Source organism: Poecilia reticulata, chromosome 12, assembly GCF_904066995.2.
Source record: "Poecilia reticulata chromosome 12, P_reticulata-male-v2, whole genome shotgun sequence".
Lineage (NCBI taxonomy): Eukaryota > Metazoa > Chordata > Actinopteri > Cyprinodontiformes > Poeciliidae > Poecilia > Poecilia reticulata.
Window position 1 is genome coordinate 3,767,506 of NC_088841.1, and position 26,273 is coordinate 3,793,778.

At 38.3% G+C, this 26,273-nt stretch overlaps 4 protein-coding genes across 9 annotated transcripts in view; all 4 read right to left on the reverse strand.

The window, feature by feature from the left end:
* rasgrf2a (Ras protein-specific guanine nucleotide-releasing factor 2a) overlaps positions 1 to 4,782 on the reverse strand; it is a 41,901-nt gene extending 37,119 nt beyond the window's left edge. For 3 of the 6 annotated variants that reach the window (XM_008423273.3, XM_017307963.2, XM_008423269.3), the window contains exon 1: positions 2,619 to 4,780. In XM_008423273.3, the coding sequence (XP_008421495.1) occupies positions 2,619 to 2,897 (279 nt within the window). In that variant the 5' untranslated portion in view covers positions 2,898 to 4,780. Of the gene's footprint in view, positions 1 to 2,618 lie in introns of all 6 variants that reach the window. The other 3 variants (XM_008423272.3, XM_008423271.3, XM_008423270.3) reach the window with 2 other exon arrangements.
* A 6,178-nt stretch (positions 4,783 to 10,960) lies between these two features.
* On the reverse strand, positions 10,961 to 14,247 carry LOC103473225 (sialidase-3-like). The gene is made up of 2 exons (XM_008423278.3): positions 13,936 to 14,247; positions 10,961 to 12,019 (listed from the first exon to the last, which is right to left on the reverse strand). Exons 1-2 carry the CDS (start codon positions 14,152 to 14,154, stop codon positions 11,090 to 11,092), a joined length of 1,149 nt encoding a protein of 382 aa, XP_008421500.1. The 5' UTR covers positions 14,155 to 14,247; the 3' UTR covers positions 10,961 to 11,089.
* Positions 14,248 to 18,488: 4,241 nt separating this feature from the next.
* Positions 18,489 to 22,185, reverse strand: LOC103473224 (sialidase-3-like). The gene is made up of 2 exons (XM_008423277.2): positions 21,826 to 22,185; positions 18,489 to 19,555 (listed from the first exon to the last, which is right to left on the reverse strand). Exons 1-2 carry the CDS (start codon positions 22,042 to 22,044, stop codon positions 18,620 to 18,622), a joined length of 1,155 nt encoding a protein of 384 aa, XP_008421499.1. The 5' UTR covers positions 22,045 to 22,185; the 3' UTR covers positions 18,489 to 18,619.
* Positions 22,186 to 23,459: 1,274 nt separating this feature from the next.
* On the reverse strand, positions 23,460 to 25,375 carry LOC103473223 (sialidase-3-like). Its single transcript, XM_008423276.3, has 2 exons — positions 25,021 to 25,375; positions 23,460 to 24,540 (listed from the first exon to the last, which is right to left on the reverse strand). Exons 1-2 carry the CDS (start codon positions 25,237 to 25,239, stop codon positions 23,602 to 23,604), a joined length of 1,158 nt encoding a protein of 385 aa, XP_008421498.1. The 5' UTR covers positions 25,240 to 25,375; the 3' UTR covers positions 23,460 to 23,601.
* Positions 25,376 to 26,273: the final 898 nt, after the last annotated feature.

Below are 26,273 nucleotides of genomic sequence, written 5' to 3' on the forward strand. Positions count from 1 at the left end.
GGTCCAGACTTTGACTACCACCAAGATCATCCATATGTCTATATGTCAACTTCAACATAATGACCGCAACCTTGAAAATCAGCATTATAAGTAAGTAGCAGGACACAGTATAAATAAAGATGCTAGCAGAAACATGGAGAGCAGAGTGGACATCAAAAGAGCTGAGTAATCAACTGCACAAGGAGACTTTGATGTCCTTAGATCTTTTGTCTGACTTTAATGTTGTTTCATCAAAAACATCCGTCTTAAACTGAGCCTGCTGACAAGGTGCCTCATTAGGCAGAGATCAAACAAAGCTCTGTCAGTAAGCTGGTCACCATTAGTCTGGATGTGCTTCACATCAGGACATCACTGTAACGCAGACCGCTGCAGAATCCTAAAGCAGAGGTTTAAAGTCTATGTTTTGACAGAACATGGTTTTAAAAGTGGCATCAACTCTATATGGGCTCTGCTGAAACTAAAAATATAAACGATCTAAAACAGAAGCCAAGCTTGTCTTCATTGTAGACTTAGCAGAAGTACTAAAGTAAAGTAAAAAAAAAAAATAACCGGTGAATTTGCAAATGGGAAATTACGGATCTAATCAGCCATCTCTACTGATTAGATCCGCAGAGATGGCTGATCTAATCAGCCATCTCTGGCTGATCTAATCAGCCAGAGATGGAGATGAGAGCTAACTGTTTAGTCAGTTAGCGGTGCTAACTAACTAAACAAAGGCTTAGTCAGTTAGCAAGTTTACCTTTTAGGGTGATATATAGTGTCTTGCCTAGTGCGGTCTTTGAAATTATGTGCTTTGTCAAACAAATTGGTCAACAAAAACTATCATTGTCCTCTACTACAATAATCCTAATGCCGCATAATTTTTCCGTTTCGTCAGAAACTTCCCAGTCGTGTATCTGTTAAGATAATAAACAGCTGCTGTGAAGCGTTTCAGCAGGAAATCAATGTTAACTCCCACCAGCCTTCTTTTCTAATCATACCAATAGTGGTATAGTTGAATTTCTGTGCAAAAAAACAGAAATCAGGAAGGGGACAATCTTTAACACCACTGTAAGTACTTAATAAAATACAACAATGGAACTTAATATTTGGTAAAGAAACCTTTGTTTATAATTCCAGAAGTCAGACATTTCCTAGCATGTTCAGCAGGATGTTAATCCATGTGTCTCAACTATTTATTTTCTCCACTGTACTGGTTTACATCAGAACATGAAATGTACATTTACATTAGAACATGAAATGTACGTTTACATTAGAACATGAAATGTACGTTTACATTAGAACATGAAATGTAAATTGGCTTGATTTGTTTTCAAAATATCAGCTGCAGTCCACACTAACATCTTTTGTATTTATGACCCAATTTTCAACCCCTGTAAATCTCTATCAGTGTAAAATGTACATAGTTTTTAATAATAACGTAATAAAGAATGTTGTAGGATGGTGCAGTTGTTGGCACCGCTGCCTTGCAGCAGGAAGGCCTTTCTGCATGGAGTTTGCATATTTCCCTCTGTATGTGAGGTTTATTTCTACGGGACGTTCAAAAATAACCACATTAGGCTAACTGCTCTCAGTCGCCCTTAGGCGTGTGTGAATGGTTGCTTGTGTGAAACCAGACCAGGATGCTGCGTGCCTCTCGCCCCTTTGGGGATTCTGGAGAAGCGTGTAATATCGAAACAGATGTTTTCAAATTTTCATTTGTTTGATTTAATAATCTGCAGCTCTTGTTACAGTTTAAGTTGACAATGAAATCAGGTGAAAATATCTTCATGCATCCAGTGGATAATAACCGCTAAAATGCAAAGAGCCCTTTTTTCCCCCACTGCAGTGCTCCTGGTAAATGAAAATTGTCGAGAGTCAATATGATTTCTATCAAGTTTCAGAAATGTGTGCTGTGTCAAATTGGGTTTAGGTTTTAGAGCAAAGAAAGACATTAAATGTCTGTAAGAAGAAGAGACTGAAAACTAAAAAGAAATGGCTGGAAAAAGCCTTGCACCATTAGTGTCATTTGTTGTGAAAATTATATGTAGATATTACTAGAAAATTGTTTAAAAACAAAAAAAAAAATAATTATCACCTTGTTTAAAAACACCACTGAGTTCTAAGAAGCTTTTGGTCAAACTCATCTAGTCAACTTCCTGATGCAGGTTGCACAAACCGCAACTAAACAATGTAACTTTAAAATGATTACAGGTCAAAGTGCTGGTGTTCCCACCAGCATGGAGACATTTCAGGCTTGTACAAAGTGCTGTGTTCCCACCAGCACTTTGACCCTTTAACACCTTTATGTCTATTTTTCAATGACAGAAACTGCCTCATAACTCAGTCAGGAACTCAGCCATTTTTATCCATCATTATTGCATGTGCTTAATATAAAGACTCCATGTTATGGGGTTTAAATACTTCCAATTAAGGCAAAGAAGGCAAAACAGTTGTATTTAAACATTAAATATTGCGTTATTTATGGAATCTTACATATAAAATATTCGTTTATCTTTCACTTTATAATGTGAACTGATTATTTTTGGCGCTGCTTTGATTGTGTAAAACCCTAATCACAGTAAGCTGGAGGCTAACTTCAAACAAATCTAATTATTCCCCGCATGCTTGTCACGCACCTGCTGTTTCTCCACGGGCTCCTTGCTGATGGCGGACACCTTGGGCGCAGGTGCCCGCTCGCACGTGCATCCTTCCAGTAGGTAAATGCCGGAGGGTCTCGCGCTCTGGTCGTTCTCAAAGTAGAAGAGCACGTTCTGGTACAGGGCGAAGTACTTCTCAGTCCAGCGGCTGTTCTCCGTGGTCTTCTTGCTCAGGTAGCCCCGTTTCGAGCCCTCTTTTCGCGCGACCACCGACAGATAGAGCGCGTGGCCCTCGTTGTACCGCACGCTCTTCTGCATTTTATAAAGGCTCTTTATTTAAACTTCAAGGAGAGGCCGTCACATCGCGGCTCATCTTCAGATATGCTGCGGCTGTGGTTATTTTTAGCGGACTGATGCCAGAGGGAAGGCGGTTAATGTCTCAGTCTGTTGGAGAAGGTAATCCGGGCTTACCATGATATAAAAAGTTGGAACGTCCGCCGCTCGGCAGCTAATGCGGGCTCTCGGAGTCAGCTCAGACACTAACTACAGCAACACTTACTCTGCGTTTGCATCTCATGAAACTTCAGAGAGGAGTTGCGCCGGTTAGCTCGCCAAAGTAAATGTAAAAAAAAAAAAATAATAATAAAAAATAGAAAAAAAAGAGAGAAAATAATCTACAAAAAAGGACAAGTATTGACTCACCGGCAGCAATATGAAAACGGAGTCAGAGGAACAGACGGTGAAAACAGAATCACAACGGAGATCAGCGGTAATCGGCTTTGACACGCACTTAAAGAGACAGGTCGGTACCGCCCCGCTCCGCGCGCGGCTGACCGCTTCGCATCACTTCGCGGGAGTGCAGCGCGCGAGCCCCGCTGTCGATCCGAGAGCGCAGGAGCACTGGAGCGCGTGAGCGGTGAAAGCGAAGCAGAGACGTTGGAAGTGGGGAGGCGCAGGTGTTTCAGTGATGGCTGCATCCCACTCGGATGCTGCTGATTCTCTCAGTCAGGGTCCGTTGTCAGATGGAACCTGTATTTATATTTAATTTATGTTTTTATTATTAATATTATTATTATTGTCTATAATCGTACAGTTTAGTAAAATATTACAAACTAATACTCAGATATTTCCTAGTAATTGTCACCTCTGTACAGGTTTGTATAAGTTTTAAGCCTTCAAGCCTCGCTAGGTCCACAGGTTGCAAATTAGCTGTGGATACAAAATTTGTTTGTATAAAAAGTAACACTCACTATCTTTGTCCCTTTGATGATAATAAAACAATTTTTTAAAATGCAAACATTATTTACATCGACACAACTTGTACATTTGCCAGTAAAAATAGATATTTGTGAACAATTTACAAAAATCCTTGTTTGAGAGTCAGTTCACAGAACTGTTTTCCAAAACGAGTTTTTCCAGTTGTTGGGAATGTTTCCACACAGAATGCAAATCCTGTGAGCAGATACGAATATACTTTCATAAATTAAGAGGATTAGATTTAACATCAGAAAGGTCAAAAAACATCTGGCAGCCAGTTTACACTTTCACCATAATTGAAGCACGTTAAAAACCAAATCAAGATACTGTATATTTCCTGCAATTTACATTTATTTCTGTATATATCAGCTAATGATGCACAGGAGGCCAGGTACACACACCCATCTCTCCATGAGAAAAACATCCTGATTGGTGGATTACAAACGCAACAATTATTTAAGCTGCTGCCCCTCTTTTTTCTTGTTTTTCAGCCACGGTAAACCTCTATGTTTATCAGATGCCAGCTTTTTGCTTTATTTTCCACTTGCTACAGGGTATAAAACTCCAAATAAAGCTTCCTAATAAAGAAGTTCATCCTTTGTCTGCAGCAGAACTTGGACTTTCCTGATTGGACTGAAGTGGTGGCTTGTTCTTGTTTGCATAGTTCAATGGAAGGAGCCTCATCAGTTCACTTGTCTACATGCACTCAGTTACAGGCATGGAGGGAAACTGCATAAATAGGCATTATCATGGTTCTACATGCAGATAATTTCATACACACAGATTTCATTTTTTTTATTTTGTAATGATGCATATTTAACATATAGCAATACCAGCTATCCATAACATTTCTATGAAAAAAGGAGAATGGTGAAAATTGAGTTGGAAGCTTACCGATCACTCCTGCCATCATTTTTTTTAGGTTGATTTAAAATACAGTGAGGTGATGCTTTCATTGTGTTGTTCCTGAAATGCTCTCACACGCTTACACACGCATGTTTTGAAACTCCCATTCACCCTGAGAGCACAAACAGATGTTACAGTGCATCAGTGAGGTAGCCTCTGTCTGTGTGCGTGTGTGTGTGTGTGTGTGTGTGTGCGTGTGCGAGGGTGTGTGTGCGTGTGTGTGTGTGTGGGTGCCAGTATCCCATAAGAAGAGGTGCCGTTTTGAGGTCGGGGTTATGTTTAGGACTAAAGTATGAATTGAGTTGATATAAGGTTTAGGGTTAGGCAATGGTTAGGTTTAGAGCATGGGTGAGAATTAGGCTATAGAAATGAATGGAAAATGAATGAACGTTAATACAAAGTCCCTGCAAAAGTTGAAAAACTATCTCTGTGTGTTTGTAAAGGCACAGAATGAGATCATTTATGTCTCCTTTATACAAGTGTTTTTGAGTTAATACCTTGCGTTTGTAAAGTATACTGATGTAATCATGTAGAAGATGTACTTTTATATGAGTGTTATTTTCACCATAAAATAAAATTACATGCAAAAACCAAATTCTAAAAATGACAGTAAAGCACACTCAACTGAAATCCTTCAGATCTTCCAGTGAAAAACATGAAAAAAAAAATGATTCTGTTGATTTTGATGCTGATGTTGCAGAAATGTTAAAATTGCTACATTGGTGTTTTAGAACCAGCTTGATCAGTTGTGTCCTGTTTGAATTTTGTTGTTAGAATTAAACAAGTAGAGTATATTAGAGTCAGGAGTCATATTGAACAGGTTGTTTGGTGATGTAATCACCAGTATGAGTAATAACATAGTAATGGAAATACCCCTAAGTTGCATTTCAGGGCTGTTTATAACAGACCATCATACCAACATCACAAAGATCAACAAACACAGCAGATACATCAAGAAGGAAATTGTAAGTTTAAAGGGTTTGGGTTATAAATCTTTCAATATCTGAATATAGTAGTAAAGGCTCTGCAAAGCTGTAGACATACTAAAACATGGCTGCCCTTCTAAAACTGATTGGTCACAAATGAGAGTATTTATCAGAGAATCCGCTAAGAAGCCTATGAAAACGCTGAAGGAGCATCAGATCCACAGCTCAGATGGAGGAATTGGTGAATAGGCCTATTTATACTCTGATGGTGGGTTTGATGGTGGGTTCATCAAACCCACCATCCCTTACCCTTTACCTCTTTCATTTAATCCTTCTTCATTTATAACCAGGCTTTGCTTTTCTTTTTGCTGCAGGTTTCATTTGGGGGATCCCATGTTGGGTCGGGGAAAATAAGAGGAATTGTTTCCCGAAGACCAAACCTCTCAAGATCATTCATCCCCTCATCCCCTCATTCTTTCATCCCTTCATCTCTCTCCCTTCATCCCTCTCCCCTTCATCAATAAAATTTTAAATGTATATCTTTGTAGCATGGTTCTTGCTAGTGAAAAGAATCAAAGCAACACTCCAGGTATGTTTCTGATGTGGGATTAACATGATGTAAAGCTCAAAAAAGTAGATTTTACAAGAGAAAAGTTCCTCTTTAAGATTTTTTTTTGAAAAACCATGGATTCTTTTTCCTTTTATTTTCAATTTCTGCAAAGTTTTGTGCACTTTTGTCTCATCTTACCAGACTACCGTCTTTCACAGTTTGTTAGCAGGGCTTTAAATACATCGTTTTATGGCATGAATACGTAAGGTTATTTCACTCCACTTCACTGTTATATGTTGCTTGGTGTTGGTCTTGGTAAATCCCAATAAAATACAATGAAGGTAAAGGTTATCTTGTAAAAATAAACTATGAAAACATTCTGATGTGCTGCCTAGAACTGTCATAAAGAAACATTTTTGCAAGATGGCCAGTAGATGGGGCATTAACTGTTTTATTTCCTCTGTTTAACTCAGCCAGTCATTATGAAGAAGGTCAGCGGAACAAATGTTTTAGGTTTGGTAAATCAGTGAGTGATGAGTAAATGTAATCTGAATCATATGTAAAATCACAATCAAAAAAATTCTTTAAACAAGTTTTTAGTGTCTCTTTGTTCTGCTAGTTTATGCTGATGTTTAACTGGGAAGAGATTTGAAAAAGGGCCTAAAAAAAACAAAAGATGCAGTCATTTTGTTTGTGACATCATTTTTCCTTTTATTATTTAAAAATAATTTTCTCTTGGACTTAACTGCAACATGTAGTTTGATGATGAAAAAAATAAGAACTGACCTTGAACACACTCATTCACATTATTCTGACCCAGAATGGTGAAACACTTTCAGTCAACAAAATCTAACTCCACTGAGTCTGAGATAGTCCAAAGTGCAATAATTTTTAATGCAGTGTTTAAAAATAATTGGTAAAATTTAATGTGAACACATGGAATAATTTATTATCTTTAGGTAATGTTCAAACCATCTCTTCCCACAATCACAATGGGCAAAGTGCGATCACTGGCTAACAATGTATGTGACGTGATCAGTCCAGCTAAAGCTAAGTTACAGACACCACACCCTATGTGGAGATTTCGGGTGATTTTAATCTCACTGCCAACTTTGTCTGCAGCTCTACCAGTGGAAACAAGACTTTGGTTTTGTTTTAGACAAAGGTCAAGGATACATCTCTATAGCAAAAGTATGGGGGGATTTTTCTGCCATAATCCAAGAGCACACATGTTCAGTCTGAAAGCAGGACTTTGTCTTTTGTTCTCAAAACGTTTAATACTTTTGCTTACATTTCTATTTTGAAAGCAGGACTTCGACTAGAATTTTTTTTAGTCTAGTCATCTGTCATATTTAACATTAGAGCGGGATTTTAAAGAAAACCTACACTCTATCCTCAGAGTTTAAGAGCTGCAGTCTTCAGCTGCTTCTTTTGGACTGGTTTAACCTGCGTCCAGTTGGCTTCAACTCACATCTTTTATTCTTTATTCAGATTGATCGGCTGCAGGTTGTCCGAGATCAGCTGCGTCTGTCTGGCCTCAGCTCTGAAGTGGATGTGATGTTCAATGGACTGAAGGAGTCAGATGCTCAGCAGCTGAAGGATCTCGTAGAGACTCTTAGGTCAGTAGATGGTTGAAGTGAACCCAGTTAGGAGAAGGTCCAGTCGGACTGCAGCTGTCCAACATGTCTAGAGACAGTGGTCCTCATTCATCAAACCGCGGCAGTGTGAGATCTGATCTCTGCTTATCCTCTCAGTTCATCTGGAAGCAACTGATCGGGTTCATGTTGGTCACAGCTCTGATCTCAGAGGAAACTGCTTTCTCTGATTTCACAAACCATCGTTACATTTAATCACCAGGTGGTCTTTCTGCTGTAGTCCACTCATCACACCTGGACATGCTGTTGTTTCTACTGGATGTGCTGTGTCACTGACTGCTGGTGGAGAGAGGCTGGCGATGCTTACTGATCTGCTCTCTTCATCCTTCTTCTGTCTGCAGGTGGAGGAGGAAATGAACTCTGTAAAGGAGAGAAGCGTCGCTGTTTCCTGCTGATCCTCAAAGGCTGAGGCTGCATCAGTTTGAGTCTAAAAAGACTCTTACTGGATCATGATGATGACCTCTGACCTGAAAGATTTCCATCCTGTTTCTTATGTCTGTCATTTCGTGTCTGATATCGTTTGTACCTTTAGATCAATAAAAATCTAATTCAAACTCAGCTCTATTAGTGGCTTCATTGAGTTGTGATCTGAACTTTATTCAGCTGGAAACTTGATCTTTTTTTTCTCACTTTCTGATTCAATTTCATCCTAGAGCCCTGAAATATGAAATACATTTCAGTTCATCAATTTCCAGGCTGCATGTTTGCTTTATTCTGATGCAGTTTTGTGGAAGTTTTGATGATATTTTATAGGTTTTCTGCAGGTGTCTGGACAGCTCTGCTCATTTTATCTGCTGCTGCAAACAACTCAGTGAGTCAAGGATGGTTTCTTCAATCTGAGCATGAAGCTTTCTGATCATGTTAAATCAAATAGTTTGATTTGATGGCCTGACTGAAATGATGCTTAAAATGCCTTTCTGAGAAGTTTAAAGCATTCTTTGATCATGTTTTTGATAGTTTAGGAATTTAGCCTTTATACATATATGAAGATATTAATTAGTCTTCAGCTTGATTAATCATTTCTTTAATGGTACTAGTGTTTTTTTATGTTATGTTGCATAAAAAGAACTGTAGTTGATTTTATTTAGTAGTTAAATTGTTTGGACACCAGAGGGCTGTATAGTGCCTTACTCTACCTGCCTTTCAGGGTGATGTCATCAAGACATAAAGCTGTTTGATTTTGCTTACCTGAGTTTGCAAATTAACAAAAAAAAAGTGAATATGTTTGATTTTACCTTTTGTTTTGATCTGTAAGCTTGAACGCATACTTATTTTACAATATGATGAATTTTCAAAAATGACTTGGTGATAAACTCCCTGAAATAAAATTAAAAGTACCTTTTGAAGACAAAATCCTTTCAGCAGGTGTCAAACCTCCTTTTCATTAACATTTTTCTCATTTCTCTCTTTTCAAAAACATTTCTCCATTAAATGTTTTTTCATTGTCTGGTGTATTATGCACAATGTCCTCTTTAACTGCTGAGATAGAACATATAGATTCCAACGCTAAAACACTGAACAGAATGTGGATCTGCTAAGATGTTGTGTCAAAACTTGCCTCTAATTTCACTTCTTGGAACAGAACCAAAAAACGTGTTTTCTCTCCCTGCTTTTTTGAGTTCTCACTGTACAGCAGCTTTTTACTCACAAGTACTGATTAGGTCAGAGAAGTTTATAACTTTTACTTTTACCCTTCCTGTCATCACATCACAAAGTTCTCTATAGAGGAAGGTTTATGTCCGTCTCATTCCACTAAAACATCAAATGTCTTTATTGTCAAATCCGTCTATGACATTAAAGAAAACCCAACACAACCACTGACCTTCAACATATACCAGGATTAGATTGGCTACAAATTATTTTAATAATTGAAGCATGTGACAATTAAATGTGGTTTCATTGATTCTCCTGTTACTAAACATGACTTTAATGAAAACTTTGTAACAATATTGCATTTAGGAATTTTTGGAAGTATGATCCCACCTAGTGACACCTGTCGTCAGAATATATCAGGTGTGTCTCTAGCAAACATTAGCGGTGTGGCTGGTTACTCTGCCCAAACACTGATCCTGTCAATCTGAAATCAAATATGTACAATTCAGTCAATTGTAGCGTATTTGTCAGCAGCTCTTCATTTGTTTGTGATAAGGAAATTGGTCTTTAAATTTGGACTCTAAGTCAGGGGAAAAAGCAAGTGCCAGTATTCCCCTGATTTCATACAAATATGGGACAGGAACATGAGTGATACTTTTATATCCATCTATAATTTTTTGGTTTTAGATCAAACCAATTAGTTGTTCTGCAATCAGATAACCTTCAACTGACTTTGCCAAAACAAGATGCTCGAGTTTTCATGTTTTGTTGTTGTTTCTTGTGCTTAATTTATGCTTCATACATGCCACAGTAGTTCTTTCCTTAAAGTTTACTTTCATAGACCGTTTGAAAGTCTATGTATTTCCTTAATATGCATTTCCTATTGATTTTTCTCCTATCAAGATCTACTCTGTTTTCACTTCAATAGAGACACACACCATAATAATTATGTGTTCTACCTGGAGCTTAATGTATGGTACCTAGGTGCCATCTGTTGTAGAAAAGGAACAAAGAATCAAGACTCTTCTGGTTCTACAAACATAACCCTAACCCCTAACCGTAATGACAGAGCTTCAAGTGTCTAAGTACAGACTCTAAGCCAGTTTTATACCAGTATTATTCAGTCAGTTTTGTACCCCTCTGTGCAGCACTCTTCAAATATGCACTGTACCGCAGCAAGAACAGCATCAACATCAACTTTCAGAATCCACCTCTGCCTAAATGCCGAGAGGGAATGTCTCAAAGCCAGTGCTTGCATCACGTAATTTGAGCATAAAGAAAACTGACCTTGAACACTCTCACTCACAATATTCTGACCGAGAATGGTGAAAACAAATAAAGGCAATGTGGATATGAAGCCCTGCCAACTTAGAACGGTTGTTGCAGAAGATACAAATGGTTTAGCTTCTGCTTTCTGCAGCTAATGAAAACACAACAATTAAAGTTAATATATTACATCAGAACAATATAATAAACAATTTTAATACAGAAATATGCAATTCATCAAAAGAATGTTTAATAGCTGCTCAAAGATTTTACATAAGGTCTACATTGCATTGCTGGCAAGTCTCACTAAATACACCACACAAGATATTCTTCTACTGAATAATGATGACAGTTTTTTCAAATCCTGAAGTCTGGAATGCCCTTCAGGACATCTTTATAGCTGAACATCCGACATGCTATTACATTTGCAGATTTCTCTCCACACTCCATCAGACATGCAAACCAGCCATCTTCAATGTAAGTCAGGTCAGAGTAACCACTGGTTCCCTTGTTAATGACCCAGGGTTGACTCCATACCAGATTTAATGCACTAATTGATATCACTGGGGAAGTGCTCACATACACTCCCAGATCAAGTCTTTCCCAATCTGACCTCTGATTTGTTGGATGTGAAAAAAGTAGCCACTTCTCCTCGCTGGGTTTTGCATCTCCAGACTGAGCTGGAAAAGAAATCACACTCCCCTGACAACCTTTATGTAGCTCATCAAGGGGTGTGACAGTTGTGAGTGTACTGACACCACTCTTATCGATCTTTGCTTGGACCCGTTGGCCTCCCAAACTGCGAGCATTGCAGTAGATCAAGCTGTCTCCATTGCTGCTGTCAAAAATCTCAGTCATCTCACATTCCGTTGATATTTCAGACAGCATTTCCTCACATTTCCACGTGCTACCATAATCATTACTATAAAAGTAGAATGAATGTGGAACGTTATTTTCCTTTAAGTAAGCATAAGCTGGAACAATCATTTTGCCACTCTTAGTTTGAATGCCGTGGCCCGGTCCAACAGCAAACGTAGACCAGTTTTTAAACACAGGCTGCAGTTCAGTCACCTCAGTGAATTCACTCCACTTGTCGTCATTCTTCTTCTTTGTGATGTAGCACAGACGGGCCATGTTGAGGTGATTCTGTAGCTGCCATGGCTCTGTCGCATTGACATAGATAAAGAAAAGGAACATTGTCTCTGTGTGTTTGTCATACACAACACAGGGGTTCATGGGACGATATCCGCAGGTGCACTTCTTCATTACTTCTTCAGGCTTTGACCACTGAAAAAGATCAATTAGATATGATTTATAACATAGGGTGAAACAATACATACAGATTTGACATTTATTTAATGTCTTAGGTTGTGTTCTGTTGAAATAGTTGCTTCACATATGAAGGAGCCATTCTTTTTTTTTTTCATGTGTTTATCTCCACTCCCATTTTGTGAACTGAGAATGTCGGAAGTGGGACGGGGTTATAATGATGGAATGCTGAATCAAGTTGCATGGGTTATATAATTGATAAGTCAAAATTGTAAGCAGTCTGATGATTTTTGATAACTGAAGAAGTGAATGCTACAAATATCAATAATGAATTAATATTGAACAATTCCCTCAATAATGGGAAGTAAATGTGATGTGCAAAGTAAAGTCTTTGTCATTTATATGATGTTTTGTTTGTATAAGATGTATTTATCAGTAAGATAAGGAACAGAAGGTGACTCAGATGTGGCGTGAGAAAAGCATAAGTTGGACAGAGAGTACTGTGGCTACAGGGAGACTCTTTCGCCGTTAACGGGCGTGGCTGTTGCTGTGGGCTACTCAGTCTAACTAGGCTGAAATGGGGTTTGACGTTCAGATGGCAGTTAAAGGCTGGCAAATTCTCCTAAGCCGTTTTCGCACTGCAAGGAACGGAACGGCACGCTTCGGCCCGGTTCCACCCGTACTGCAGCCCTGTTGTGTTTGCATATAACTGAGGGCGGCATCGAAGCTTTACCTGACATTATTATTTTTGAAACTAAACAATGGTTGCGATGTAGCGGCCGAAGCCTTTTCCTTAGAGATGCGGTGGAAAACTTTCTCTTTCCTCGTTGACCGATCTAGTTCATTCTGTACTGTTCATCAGGGAGTAAGCGGAGGAAAAAAATTACCTCACCATGGGACGAGGTAACAGCAGAATGTTGAGGGGAATTCGTCGCAAATTATTATTATTATTATTATTATTATTATTATTTAATAATAATAATAATAATAATAATAATAATAATAATAATAATAATAATAATAATAATAATAATAATAATAATAATAAAAAGAGCACTCTTTACAAAATAAAGCAAGAACAGCTTAGTGAGAGCCAGCTAGACCCGACCAACAGCTGACTGCAAAACAGCCAACGGCTGACTCTAAACCAATCAGCTGCTGAATTCTAAGCAGCCCCGCTTGGCCGGTCCAATTGGAACCACAGCTCTTGTGGTTCAAAGGAACCGGGTCGGTAGTTCTAATGCAAACACGGTCGGCCCTACTTTGAACCCGTCCGTGCCGTTTCGTTCCTTGCGGGACGAAAACGGCTCTAGACACCAACTTAAACAGACCCCTTGTTGACCCTCTTGGGTCAGGCCCATCAGGCTCAAGAGGTTCGGACCCTATAAACGGAGAGCTGGTTCGGGCTGCTTTACTGTGGCCACAAACACATTCATTGTTTCATTTATGAAGCTGAAGGTGGCAGCAGCAAAACACCAACTCCTACTATGGCCTACTCTGTCCTCTCCCTCTCTTTGGTTCGCATCTTCATCTTGTGATTTCTACATTCCCGTGAATTTCTACGGGCTTCAGTCCAATTTGAAAAGATTAAAAGACGTTACTCATCGTTCCTTTGGCTGGATGTAATAAGCAAACCCAGAATGCATTGCAGCATGACCAACATAGTACCCTATTTATAAAAAAAACTACAGTATTAGTGTATTATTTCCACATCTAAAATAAATATTTCTCATATAAAGTCTATTGTTTCAACTGAACATGTGTCCCTTTAAAATCAAATGTGATTCGATTCAGGCGTTGCTAATGTGGCAAACGGTTTTCTACTGTGCTGGCTTTTGAGTTACGTCTTATTTAGTTGGTTCTACATAAAAATGGCAATATAATAGACATTGTAAAGTCAATAAATGGGAATTTAGCCGCTACGACATAATTACCTTCACTCCCGACTCAATGTTCACTTGTCCTACCCTCATGACCAGCGCCACTGCGTCAGCATCATCTTGTGATATCCGCTTTTCTGCGAAGGCAAATAACTTTTTTTCACTTTCGTTGTAGTAAATAGCAGGAATCCTGAACACTTCGCTGTCCTTTGACTTAAAGATGATTTGTTTTTCAGTACTTGCTTCGCCACGCTTTGAATTGGTTTTACCCATTGATGCTAACTGAGAGGAAAATGATTAAAGAATCAGAAAGGGTTGACGAAACAACGGTATTTTTGCTGCTCGTTTTTGGGCAAAGATTTTTGTAACGGGCGCTTACTTTCCGTTTGTTTCTTGTTGCCATGACAACCCAGAAGTTAGCAAGTTGCTGTTTCCTGTGGTCGAAATATTGTTACTTAGAGCAATATTCTGTTATCTGATGTGTCAGGTGTCTAAAACATATTTCTTATAATTGATGTGTGTTTGTTGAGTTAAAATAATTTGCAACACATAACAGCGAACCGGAAGCAGGTTGGAAAGTTAAATAATCCAGAGAACAGCGCGAAGGCTGTTCTCTGCAAATGGTTTTAACTAGCGAACACCCCACATATAAATGTAAAGCTACCTCCACTAGAGAAAGAGAAAAGAAAGAACACAAATTGAGCCAAGAACTTAAAGTCATGGTTGACTGGTCCTGTAGCGGGGTTTTTTCAGCCGTGTAGCGGGAATGGGAAACTCAGTGTTTTAGCTTTAATCTTCATATCATGTCATGTATCTCCAGATTATCCCACCGCTAATTAAAGCTCGCCTTAATAATCGCGTTGGGGAAGTTTTATATCAGCGTTTAAGTCCAAATTTGGTCTACTGCAATGGAAAAAAAGTGCAGCATGCTCTTATTTTCATTCCAAAAACTGTGTTTATTACAAGCAAAAGTTGAATTTTATTTTTGGCCAAGTAAAAGGTTTATAGGGGCATTCACGTAATTTTAAACTTGTAATTTGTGCCTCAAAATATTCGTCTATTGAACCATTTACTGCTATCGTAGTTAGCATCATTTTGAGTGTCATCATATAAATCATCAATGTGTTGGTCAATATTCCATTTTGTTGTGGTTCAGAAACGACTAAGCAGGTGGGTTTTAGTCTTGATTTAAAGGAACTTTGTTTCAGCAGTTTTGCAGTTTTCTGGAAGTTTGTTCCATAGACCGTGCATAGACCAGATGGTCTTCTATCATGCATAGAAGACGACCAGATGGGGCAATTATCCACTTTTTTGTACTTCTTTGTGTCATGTTGCCATGTAAACTGTATTTTAATTCTTCTGTTTAACTCAGTCACAGTAATCATGAAGAAAGTCAAAGTACTAAAAATGTTTTAATTTTAGTAAATCAGTGACACAGGGGATAAATAAACCAGCCATTAATCATGACAAAAGTCAAAGTAGTAAAATGTTTTAGGTTTTGTGAATCAGTGACTGAGGGGTTAAATATGCCAATATGAATGAACAATGATAGATATACTGATTTTTTTTTTCAAACATGGGTTTTTAAATTTTGTCTCATTTGTCCTGCTAAACTGTAAGTCAATATGTCATGGATAGTGCTTTAAAAATGGTCTCAGCTAAAACACGGCTGGTAAATGCAAAAATATGCAATCATGGTCATGGAATCATTTTTTAAAATTTTTATTGTGATTAATATATTCCAGAAACGATTCTAGGGCACAACTCTGTGACATCACAATAAATAAAGTATCCCGAAAAAAAACCCATTAACCACAAAGAATAAAATAATTAATAAATTACAAATAATTTTTTTGTATTAGTATATGCACAACGATGTCTTGTATGTATATATTTTGTTTGTAAAAGTCCACGGAGTAAAAAATATCTCGGTCACAACTTTTTTGAGGAGAGAGGTGGGTGTGGCAGCCCGGTGAGAGAAGAAGCCGACGTAACACCGAACCGGTGGAGCTTCAGAGATTAGCCCAGAGATAGTTCTTGGGTTGTTGGAGGAAAAACTAAGCTAAATCCACGGCCGAAGGAATCAAAAAGACTTCTGGGTGCAAGATAAAAGCCACACGGGGCAAAGACCGGACCCGATACCTGGAGCGACTTAGGCGAAGGACGGCCCAACGTCGTTTTTTTTATGTGCGCACGGATCCTTATTTTTGAACGCCTAATTGTGGACTTTTCGTTGGACAATTATTGAAATATCTACTTTTGTTTTGATTCAGAGGCTGTGCTGTAGATTTGGTGTGGGGTTGTTTAATTGTAAAAAATGAAATAGTGACAGAACTAATGCGGTGATTCCAGTGGAACAGCTGATTTTTGGTTATTAAATGTAGCGTGCCACTCCCAGCCGCATCCATAAGCTGACGTGTCCGATCGCTTTTTAAATTTAATTCAAATCGTTCTTTCTAGTTTTAATTATGAAAGGCAATAGTCATGCTTATTTCTAAATTTTCATAAAAATAATTCAAAGAACTCTCTTGAGCGTGTGCAATCTTTCGATTAGATGGGGATTTACAGCTCTTATTTTGAAAACAAAGGAATTCTAATCATTTGTTTTGTCATTCAATCAAATAGGGACAAATAATTTCACTACATTTTACAATCTGTTTTGTTCCCAAAAGGATTTCTTAAAGCGAGATTCTGTTCTTTACACTTTTGAGGATGTCTGGATCTGGTCACGCTCAGACAGTTTACCGTGAGAGAGTAGTTTTCTTTACATTCTGCACTTGTCTGACTCAAAACCAGTGTTTTCATCATGTAGTTTGAGCATACAGAAATGAAAACTGACCTTAAGCACACTCATTATTGTGAATGAGTCTCTGGCTGAGAAAGATGAAAACACTTCCAGGTCACACATGAGGTAATGTGGTCACTGGGATTTGTAAGATTTGTGGAGAGGATGAGTTGAAGTCTAGTGTCTGCTGGAGATGATGCAATGGAGAGATTGATGGTTTAAACTTGCGTTAGAGGGCAGACAGGTAGACACACATGGGTAGCGGGATGAAGGAGTGGTTCGTTGCCAGCGGTGCATGAGAAACCAGAGGATCTTTCGGAGAGACTTTCACTTGAGGTAACACAGTGGGTCACATACACAGTGCCACAAAGAGAAATCCAGAAACTCGGGTAACCTTAAGGAAGGATTCCAAGGCACCACGAGAAGATATCTACAGGTAAGAATTAAATTGAGAAATGCCAAGAAGTCACAGAGACAAACAGACAAACACTCAGGCACTGAGGTGCTGGCGACCCACTCCTCTTATACTCCATGCTGATGACAAGTAAATGGCTTACAGATGTGTGTGAAATCCAGGAGTCGGACCTGCCCTCCAGGTGATTGCAGTCTCCAGTTTCTATCTGGTGGCGAACTGAGAGAAGGCAGCAGAGAAGAAGGGCCTCCTCACAGAGACCCCAAAACCACAGTTCCCAACACGTAACTGGAGCATTTCCAAATTCAATAAAAATTGCAAAGGTTATGCCTCTATTTGAATCTGGTGATAATCACATTTTTAATAATTGTAGACCTGTGTCCCTACTTAATCAATTCTCTAAAACACCAGAAAAAAATGTTTGCAGTTTTATTGGAAAGCGTAACATTTGGACAGTGTGTCAACATGGCTTCAGAGAAAACAGGTCAATTTCAATGGTGCTGATGGCGTTAACAGAAGAAATCAGACAGTATGGACAAAAAGGAAATTTGCAAATGGTGTATTTCTAGATCTCAAAGAAGCTTTGATACCATTAATTGTGACATCTTACTAAAAAAACGAAAGATTTGAAATTAGGGGGCAGCATTAAACTGGCTTAGAAGCTACACTGGACAAAGGAAACAATTTGTAGAATTAGGTAATCAGAAATCAGCTTTAGTATAACTTGTGTGGTTCCACAGGGATCAATGTTGGGCCTCAGTATTCCATTTCTATATACAGGTCCTTCTAAAGAAATTAGCATATTGTGATAAAGTTAATTATTTTCCAAAATGTAATGATAAAAATTAAACTCATATATTTGAGATTCATTGCACACCAACTAAAATATTTCAGGTCTTTTATTATTTTAATACTGATGATTTTGGCAAACAGCTCATGAAAACCCAAACACGCGCACACACACACACACACACACTAATGTTTTTAAGATGGATATCTAGATTTTATTGTGTCCCAAGGATGACATGGGTTCACTTAAAAACACATAAATTCAAAGATAAATAAAAAGTAAAAATACAGTAAATGTAGTTTGAGCATAAAGAAATGAAAACTGACTTTGAACACTCTCATTCACAATATTCTGACTGAGAATGATGAAAACACTTTCAGATTACATTGAACTAAATACATTTTTAATTCCACAGATTCAATTTGGTTTCCTTAAAGGAAACCAAATTGAAGAGAATCAATTAAAGGCAATGTGGCTCTGAAGCCCTGCTAACTTACAACGGTTGTTGCAGAGGATACAAATGGTTTAGCTTCTGCTTTCTGCTAATAACTAATGAAATCACAATTAAAATGAATATATTACATCAGAACAATGCATTAAACAATTTTAATACAGAAAGATGTGATTCATCAAAAGAATGTTTAATAGCTGCTCAAAGATTTTACATAAGGTCTACATTGCATTGCTGGCAAGCGTCACTAAATACACCACACAAGATATTCTTCTACTGAATAATGATGATACAGTTTTTTCAAGCCCTGAGGTGTGGAATGCCTCTCAGGAGCTCTTCATAGCTGAACACCCGACATGCTATCACATTTGTAGCAGATTTCTCTCCACACTCCATCAGACATGCAAACCAGCCATCTTCAATGTAAGCCAGGTCTGAGTAACCACTGATTCCCTTGTTAATGACCCAGGGTTGACTCCATTTTCCACTAAACTTTCCTTTTGAATTTAGTGGGGAAGTGTTCACATACACTCCCAGATCAAGTCTTTCCCAATTTGACTTCTGCTTTGTCGGATGTGAAAAAAGTAGCCACTGTTCCTCACTGGTTTTTGCATCTTCAGACTGAGCTGGAAAAGAAATCACACTCCCCTGACAACTCTTATCTAGTTCTTCAAGGGGTGTGACAGTTGTGAGTGTATGGACACCACACTCATCAATCTTATCTTGGACTTGATGGCCTCCGAAACTGCGAGCACTGCAGTAGATCAAGCTGTCTTTCTTGCTGCTTTGCAAAATTTCAGTCACCTCACATTCCATTGACATTTTAGACAGCATTCTCTCACATTTCCACGTGCTACCATAATCATCACTATAAAAGCAGAATGCATGTGGAATCGGTGGTCTGTCTTTTGAGTAAGCATAAGCTGGAATAATCATTCTGCCACTCTTAGTTTGAATGCCGTGGCCCGATCCAATAGCAAACGTAGACCAGTTTTTAAACATAGGCAGCAGTTCGGTCACCTCAGTGAATTTACTCCACTTGTCTTCATTCTTCTTCTTTGTGATGTAGCGCAGACGGGCCTTGTTCTGGCGATGCTCTATCTGCCATGCCTCTTTCTCATTGACATAGATAAAGAAAAGGAACAGTGTCTCTGTGTGTTTTTCATACACAACGCAGGGGTGCATCGGACGATATCCGCAGGTGCATTTCTTCACTAATGCTTTAGGCTTTGACCACTGAAAAAGATAAATTAGATTCGATTTAGGACCTAAAGAGAAACAATACATACAGCATGTGACATATTTATTTAATGTCTTAGGTTGTTTTCTGTTGAAATACATTAGTTGCCTCACATATGTGTTTATCTCCACTCCCTTTTTGTGTACTGAGAATGTCGGAAGTGGGACGGGGTTATAATGATGGAATGTTGAATTAAGTTGTATGGATTATATAATTGATAAGTCAAAATTGTAAGCAGTCTGATTATTTTTGATAACTGAAGCTGAACACCTGACATGCTGTCTCGTCTGTAGCAGATTTCTCTCCACACAAATAGCAATAATGAATTAATATTGAACAATTGCCTCAATAATGAGAAGCAATGTGGTGTACAAAGTAAGCCTTTGTCATTTAAATAATGTTTTGTTTGCAAATGCATAAAATGTATTCATCAGTAAGATAAGGAACAGACTCAGATGTGGTGTGAGAAAATCAGAAGTTGTTTTGGACAGAGAGTATATGTGGTTATAGGGAGACACTCTCACAACAGTTTCAATGCCAAAAAAGTAGAATTTTTCCAGTAAGGAGGGATAATTTTATCGATTCATGCAAAAAGTCACGTAGGCATCGCCCAAAAATGTATAAAGCAGAAGCACTCGCTAGTATTTGGGGTTGTGCCTCAGAGACAGTCTTTGTGTTCACATCGGTAGAAGAGATCATGAAGACCATCAGGTTTTAAGAGAAAAAATGAGACTCAACCAGAGCGAAGAACCCTGATCAGGCCAAACTTTGAGGTTGCAGAATTTGGATTTACTGTCATGACTGCTGCTCCATGCTGGGTTTTTCGTCTTTGTTTAATCCAAGAACTTTCCCAGTTTTTGCAGAGAACAAGTTCAAGATTTTTTTTTTCAATTAGATTTTTGGGGCTACATCTGGCCATTGAGGAAAATTTGATTTTTTTTTTTTTACACAAAGAACTAATGGATCAACCCAGGAAAGGGCTTTTTGTGTGGTATGAGTCTCCCTCTCTCTCTCTTTCTCTCCCTCTCTCTGTGTCTTCTTGCAAATTTATTACATTCAAAAGGTTAATTTAGCCACATTTTTAGGGTAAGATAATTTGGTGATTTTTGCAACTTATGTAATGTTTCCTGTTTTGCTGGATTTCTTACTGCGTTCGATACATGCTAAGCTCAAATTCTCCTAGAAACCAACTCAAACAGACCCCTTGTTGACCCTCTTGGGTCAGGCCCATCAGGCTCAAGAGGTTCGGACCTTTTAAACGGAGAGCTGGTTCGGGCTGCTTTACTGTGGCCACAAACACATTCATTGTTTCATTTATGAAGCTGAAGGTGGCAGCAGCAGCAAAACACCAACTCCTACTGTGGCCTACTCTGTCCTCTCCCTCTCTTTGGTCCTCAGCTTCATCTTGTGATTTCTACATTCCCATAAATTTCAACGGGCTTCAGTCCAATTTGAAAAGGTTTAATGACGTTACTCATCGTTCTTTTAGCTGGTTGTAGCTAGCTAGTCGGAATAAACATACCCAGAATGCATTGCAGCATAAACAACAGGGCGCTCGTGGGACAATACATAATTAAAATGTATAAAAACAAAACAGCCTACAGTATTATTACTTTATTATTTCCACATCTAAAATAAATATTTCTCAAATAAGGTTTATTGTTTCAACTGAACATGGGTCCCTTTAAAATCAAATGTGATTCGATTCAGGCGTTGCTAATGGGAGGTGGCAAACGGCTTTCTACTGTGCTGGCTTTTGAGTTACGTCTCATTTATTTGGTTCTACATGACATTGGCAGTACAATGGACACTGTAAATGGCTTCAGTCCAATTTGAAAAGATTAAAAGACGTTACTCATCGTTCCTTTGGCTGGATGTAATAAGCAAACCCAGAATGCATTGCAGCATGACCAACATAGTACCCTATTTATAAAAAAAAACTACAGTATTAGTGTATTATTTCCACATCTAAAATAAATATTTCTCATATAAAGTCTATTGTTTCAACTGAACATGTGTCCCTTTAAAATCAAATGTGATTCGATTCAGGCGTTGCTAATGTGGCAAACGGTTTTCTACTGTGCTGGCTTTTGAGTTACGTCTTATTTAGTTGGTTCTACATGACATTGGCAGTACAATGGACACTGTAAATGGCTTTATGATTAAGTCCAAATCATGAAGCGAACCTTGATTGAGCGCACATACCAAAGCCAACCAGAAACAACAGCAACTAGTAGTCTAAAATCCCACATTTTTTTATAATTACCTTCACTTCCGACTTAATGTTCACTTTTCCTGTTTTCATGACCAGCGCCACAACGTCAAAATTATCTTGTGATGTCCGCTTCTCTGCAAAGGCAAATAACTTTTTTTCATTTTCGTTGTAGTAAATGGCAGGAATCTTGAACACGTTTCCCTTCTTCGACTTAAAAAGTATTTGTTTTTCGATTCTCGGTGTGCCACTCGTTGAACTGGTTGTACCCATGGATGCTAATATTGAGAAAAATTATTAACTAAAGAATTAGATAAGTGTTGAAAAAACAACGGTCTTCTTGCTTCTTGTTTTGGGCAACGATTTTTGTAATGGCCGCTTATTTCCCGTTTGTTTCTTGTTGCCATGACAACCGGGAAGCGTCATCACAAAACCATCAATATGTTGATTCCATTTATCAAATAAAAATAAATAATGACTCAAAAGCGACTAAACAGGTGGGTTTTGATTTAAAGGAACTTTCAGTTTCGCCGTTTTCTGGAAGTTTGTTCTAGATTGGTGGTGCATAGAAGACGACCAGATGGGGCAATTGTCCACCTCTTTGTACTTCTTTGAGCCATGTTGCCCAGTAAACTATATTTTAATTCTTCTGTTTAACTCAGTCACAGTAATCATGAAGAAAGTAAAAGTACTAAAAATGTTTTAATTTTAGTAAATCAGTGACAGAGGGGATAAATAAACCAGTATGGACAACGATGCAGAGATACAGATTTTTTAATTTTATTTGTTTTCAAACAAGTGTTTTTTTTTTTATTATTTTGTCTTATTTGTTCTGCTAAACTGTAAGTCAATGTGTCATAGATAGTGCTTTAAAAAAGGGTCTCAGCTAAAACACTGCTGGTAAATGCAAAATATGCAATCATGGTCATGGAATCATTTTTTATTTTTATTGTAATTAATATGTTCCAGAAACAATTCTATGTAGGGCATAACTCATATTTTGAAAATTCCCAATTTTAATAATTCCTTTGTTTTATTGTCATTAAATCAATTAAAGGGATGAATAATTTCACTATATTTTACAATCTGTTTTGTTCCCAAAAGGATTTCTTCTTAATAAAGTGAGATTCTGTTTTTACACTTTTGAGGATGTCTGGATCTGGTCAGACTCGGACAGTTCACTGTGAGAAAAGTTTTCTTTATATTCTGCACCTGTCTGACTCAAAACCAGTGTTTTCATCATGTAGTTTGAGCATAAAGAAATTAAAACTGACCTTGAGCACACTCATTCACAATACTCTGACCCAGAATAATGAAAACGCTTTCAGGTAATGTTTAACAAAATCATCCTTCAATTGCACAGAGTTTGTGTCTGAGATGATCCAAAATGCAATCCTTTTCTTACAATGATGTATTCAAAAATGATTGGTGAGATTTATATGTATGTGAGTATATGGAATATTTTATTCTCTTTAACCTCTTTAGGGGGAAAGAGTTTAAGTAACAATATTTGTCTCTGTTAATTATGTCTGTGCAGGTCTCAGAAACAGAGATCTGCTAGAACCTGGAACAAGAATCCTAACATGGTTCTATTGGGAATAAAAGGGACAAATTCGTGGAATATATAAAAACACGCAGGACTTGTATTTCTCAACGCTGTGGCCAAACGGAGACATTTAATGCACATCTGCGAATTCACATTTTATTTTGTAAAGAATGTTTAATAGCTGCTCAAAGATTTTACATAAGTTCTACATTGCATTGCTGGCAAGCGTCACTAAATACACCACACAAGATATTCTTCTACTGAATAATGATGATACAGTTTTTTCAAATCCTGAAGTCTGGAATGCCCTTCAGGAGCTCTTCATAGCTGAACACCCGACATGCGATCTCATTTGCAGATTTCTCTCCACACTCCATCAGACATGCAAACCAGCCATCTTCAATGTAAGTCAGGTCAGAGTAACCACTGGTTCCCTGGTTAATGACCCAGGGTTGACTCCATACCAGATTAAATTCTCCAACTGATCTCACTGGGGAAGTGCTCACATACACTCCCAGATCAAGTCTTTCCCAATCTGACCTCTGATTTGTCGGGTGTGAAAAAAGTAGCCACTTTTCCTCATTGGGTTTGGCATCTCCAGTCTGAGCTGGAAAAGAAATCACACTCCCCTGACAACCATTATGTACTTCCTCAAGGGGTGTGACAGTTGTGAGTGTACTGACACCACTCTTATTGATCTTTGCTTGGACTCGTTGGCCTCCCAAACTGCGAGCATTGCAGTAGATCAAGCTGTCTCCATTGCTGCTGCCAAAAACTTCAGTCATCTCACATTCCGTTGATATTTCAGACAGCATTTCCTCACATTTCCATGTGCTACCATAATCATCACTATAAAAGTAGAATGCATGTGAAATTGGTTTTTCATCTTCTGAACCAATGTAAGCATAAGCTGGAACAATCATTCTGCCACTGTCAGTTTGAATGCCGTGGCCCGGTCCAACAGCAAATGTAGACCAGTTATTCATCTCAGGCACCTGGTTGGTCAGTTCAATGAATTCACTCCACTTGTCGTCATTCTTCTTCTTTGTGATGTAGCACAGACGGGCCATGTTGAGGTGATGCTTTAGCTGAAACCACTGTGTCTCATTGACATAGTTGAAGAAAAGGAACAGTGTTTCTGTGTGTTTGTCATACACAACACAGGGGTTCATGGGACGATATCCGCAGGTGCACTTCTTCATTACCTCTTTAGGCTTTGACCACTGAAAAAGATCAATTAGATTCGATTTAGGACCTAAAGTGAAACAATACATACAGCATGTGACATTTATTTAATGTCTTAGGTTGTTTTCTGTTGAAATAATTAGTTGCTGCACATCTGTAGGAGCCATTCATCTTTTTTATTTTTTCATGCGATCATCTCCACCAGGGAGCGTATTTACAAGGACCGCTGTTTCATTTTGTGGACTGAGTATGTCGGAAGGGAGGCGGGGTTGCTTAAAATCTAATTTGATTCTGTTCAGGAGTTGCTAATCGTGGGGGCAAATGGTTTTCTACAGTTTTTGGTTTTCACTCTGATTTATTTGGTTCTAAATGAAAATGGCAATATTATGGACATTGTGAAGGAAAGAAATGACTTTATGATTAAGTCCAAATGAAGATCGGCATTGAACGCACGTAAAACCAAAGCCTACCAGGAACAACAGTAACCAGTAGAATACAATATGGGACGACATAATTACCTTCACTCCCGAGTTTCTCTTCACTTGTCCTACACTCATGACCAGCGCCACTGCGTCAGAATCATCTCGTGATATCCGCTTCTCTGCAAAGGCAAAGAGCTTTTTTTCATTTTCGTTGTAGTAAATAGCAGGAATCCTGAACACTTTTCCGTCATTTGACTTAAAAATGATTTGTTTTTCGACTCTTTGTTCGCCACTTTTTGAACTGGTTTTACCCATGGATGCTAATAGAGAGAAAAAACGATTAACTAGAGAATTAGAAAGCGTTGACGAAACGACGGTCTGCTTGCTGCCTGTTTTGGGCAACGATTTTTGTAATGCGCGCTTACTTCCCGTTTGTTTCTTGTTGCCATGACAACCCAGAAGTTATCAAGTCGCTGTTTCCTGTGATTGAAATATTGTTACTTCTTAGAGTAATATTATGTTATTATGTACGTTAGGTGTCTGCAACATATTTCTTAGAATATATGTGTAGTTAATGAGTTAAAAGTATTTGCTTTAAACTCATAACAGCGAACCGGAAGTGGTATTTAAACCTTTTTCGCGACAACCGGAAGCACCGTTTCCGGGTGCTGGGAAACTTCCTCTTTTTTTGCAAGTCTAAGCATAGACATGAATACCATAGACATAGGAGTAGACCCCGCATTGGCTGCTCCGGCGCAGGAAATACGGCGGCCATCTTGGAGCGGTCGTCCCTCCTGCTTTGCTCAATCAAAACAGCAGAAGATGCCTCATCATTAAGGGATATTGCTGTTCTGATCTATGCACTATTGATGTGAGGGCTCCACAAACAACATTTCACAAGTAAGATGGACATATTATTGTGTATATATTGTGATTGGAATATTACTTTACTGTATTTATGTCCACTGGCGAGATACCAGCTAATATTAGCTACAGTGCTTGGTGTAATACGGGGTTCAGTCCAGCTATAAAGGATAATTGAGATTCCGTAAATCTAATTTTTTTTTATTATTCTCTAACATTGACTTAGATTATCTGACACAAGAGCCCACATTAGAAATGAAACAATGTAACATACATTATAAAACTTATATGACGTGTTATTATTCACCAGCAAAGTTTACACAGGTGGTAAAGACTATTATTTATGTGTAATTCTCTCACTCTGTCAAAAGTAAGATGGCTCCCAAATCTTCCGTTTTTGTTTAGAAGGTTTTATAAAGACACGATATGAGGAAGAAGTGGGAGATATCTATAAAGAGAGACGGATTCACTGCAGCACGGATGAA

Coding starts and splice junctions, on each gene's coding strand:
- LOC103473223 (XM_008423276.3), bottom strand. CDS start 25,239: ATGGGTAAAACCAGTTCAAAAAGTGGCGAACAAAGAGTCGAAAAACAA. Junction 24,541..25,020: donor AGAGAAACTCGGGAGTGAAG/GTAATTATGTCG, acceptor GATCTTTTTCAG/TGGTCAAAGCCTAAAGAGGT.
- LOC103473225 (XM_008423278.3), bottom strand. CDS start 14,154: ATGGGTAAAACCAATTCAAAGCGTGGCGAAGCAAGTACTGAAAAACAA. Junction 12,020..13,935: donor ACATTGAGTCGGGAGTGAAG/GTAATTATGTCG, acceptor GATCTTTTTCAG/TGGTCAAAGCCTGAAGAAGT.
- LOC103473224 (XM_008423277.2), bottom strand. CDS start 22,044: ATGGGTACAACCAGTTCAACGAGTGGCACACCGAGAATCGAAAAACAA. Junction 19,556..21,825: donor ACATTAAGTCGGAAGTGAAG/GTAATTATAAAA, acceptor TATCTTTTTCAG/TGGTCAAAGCCTAAAGCATT.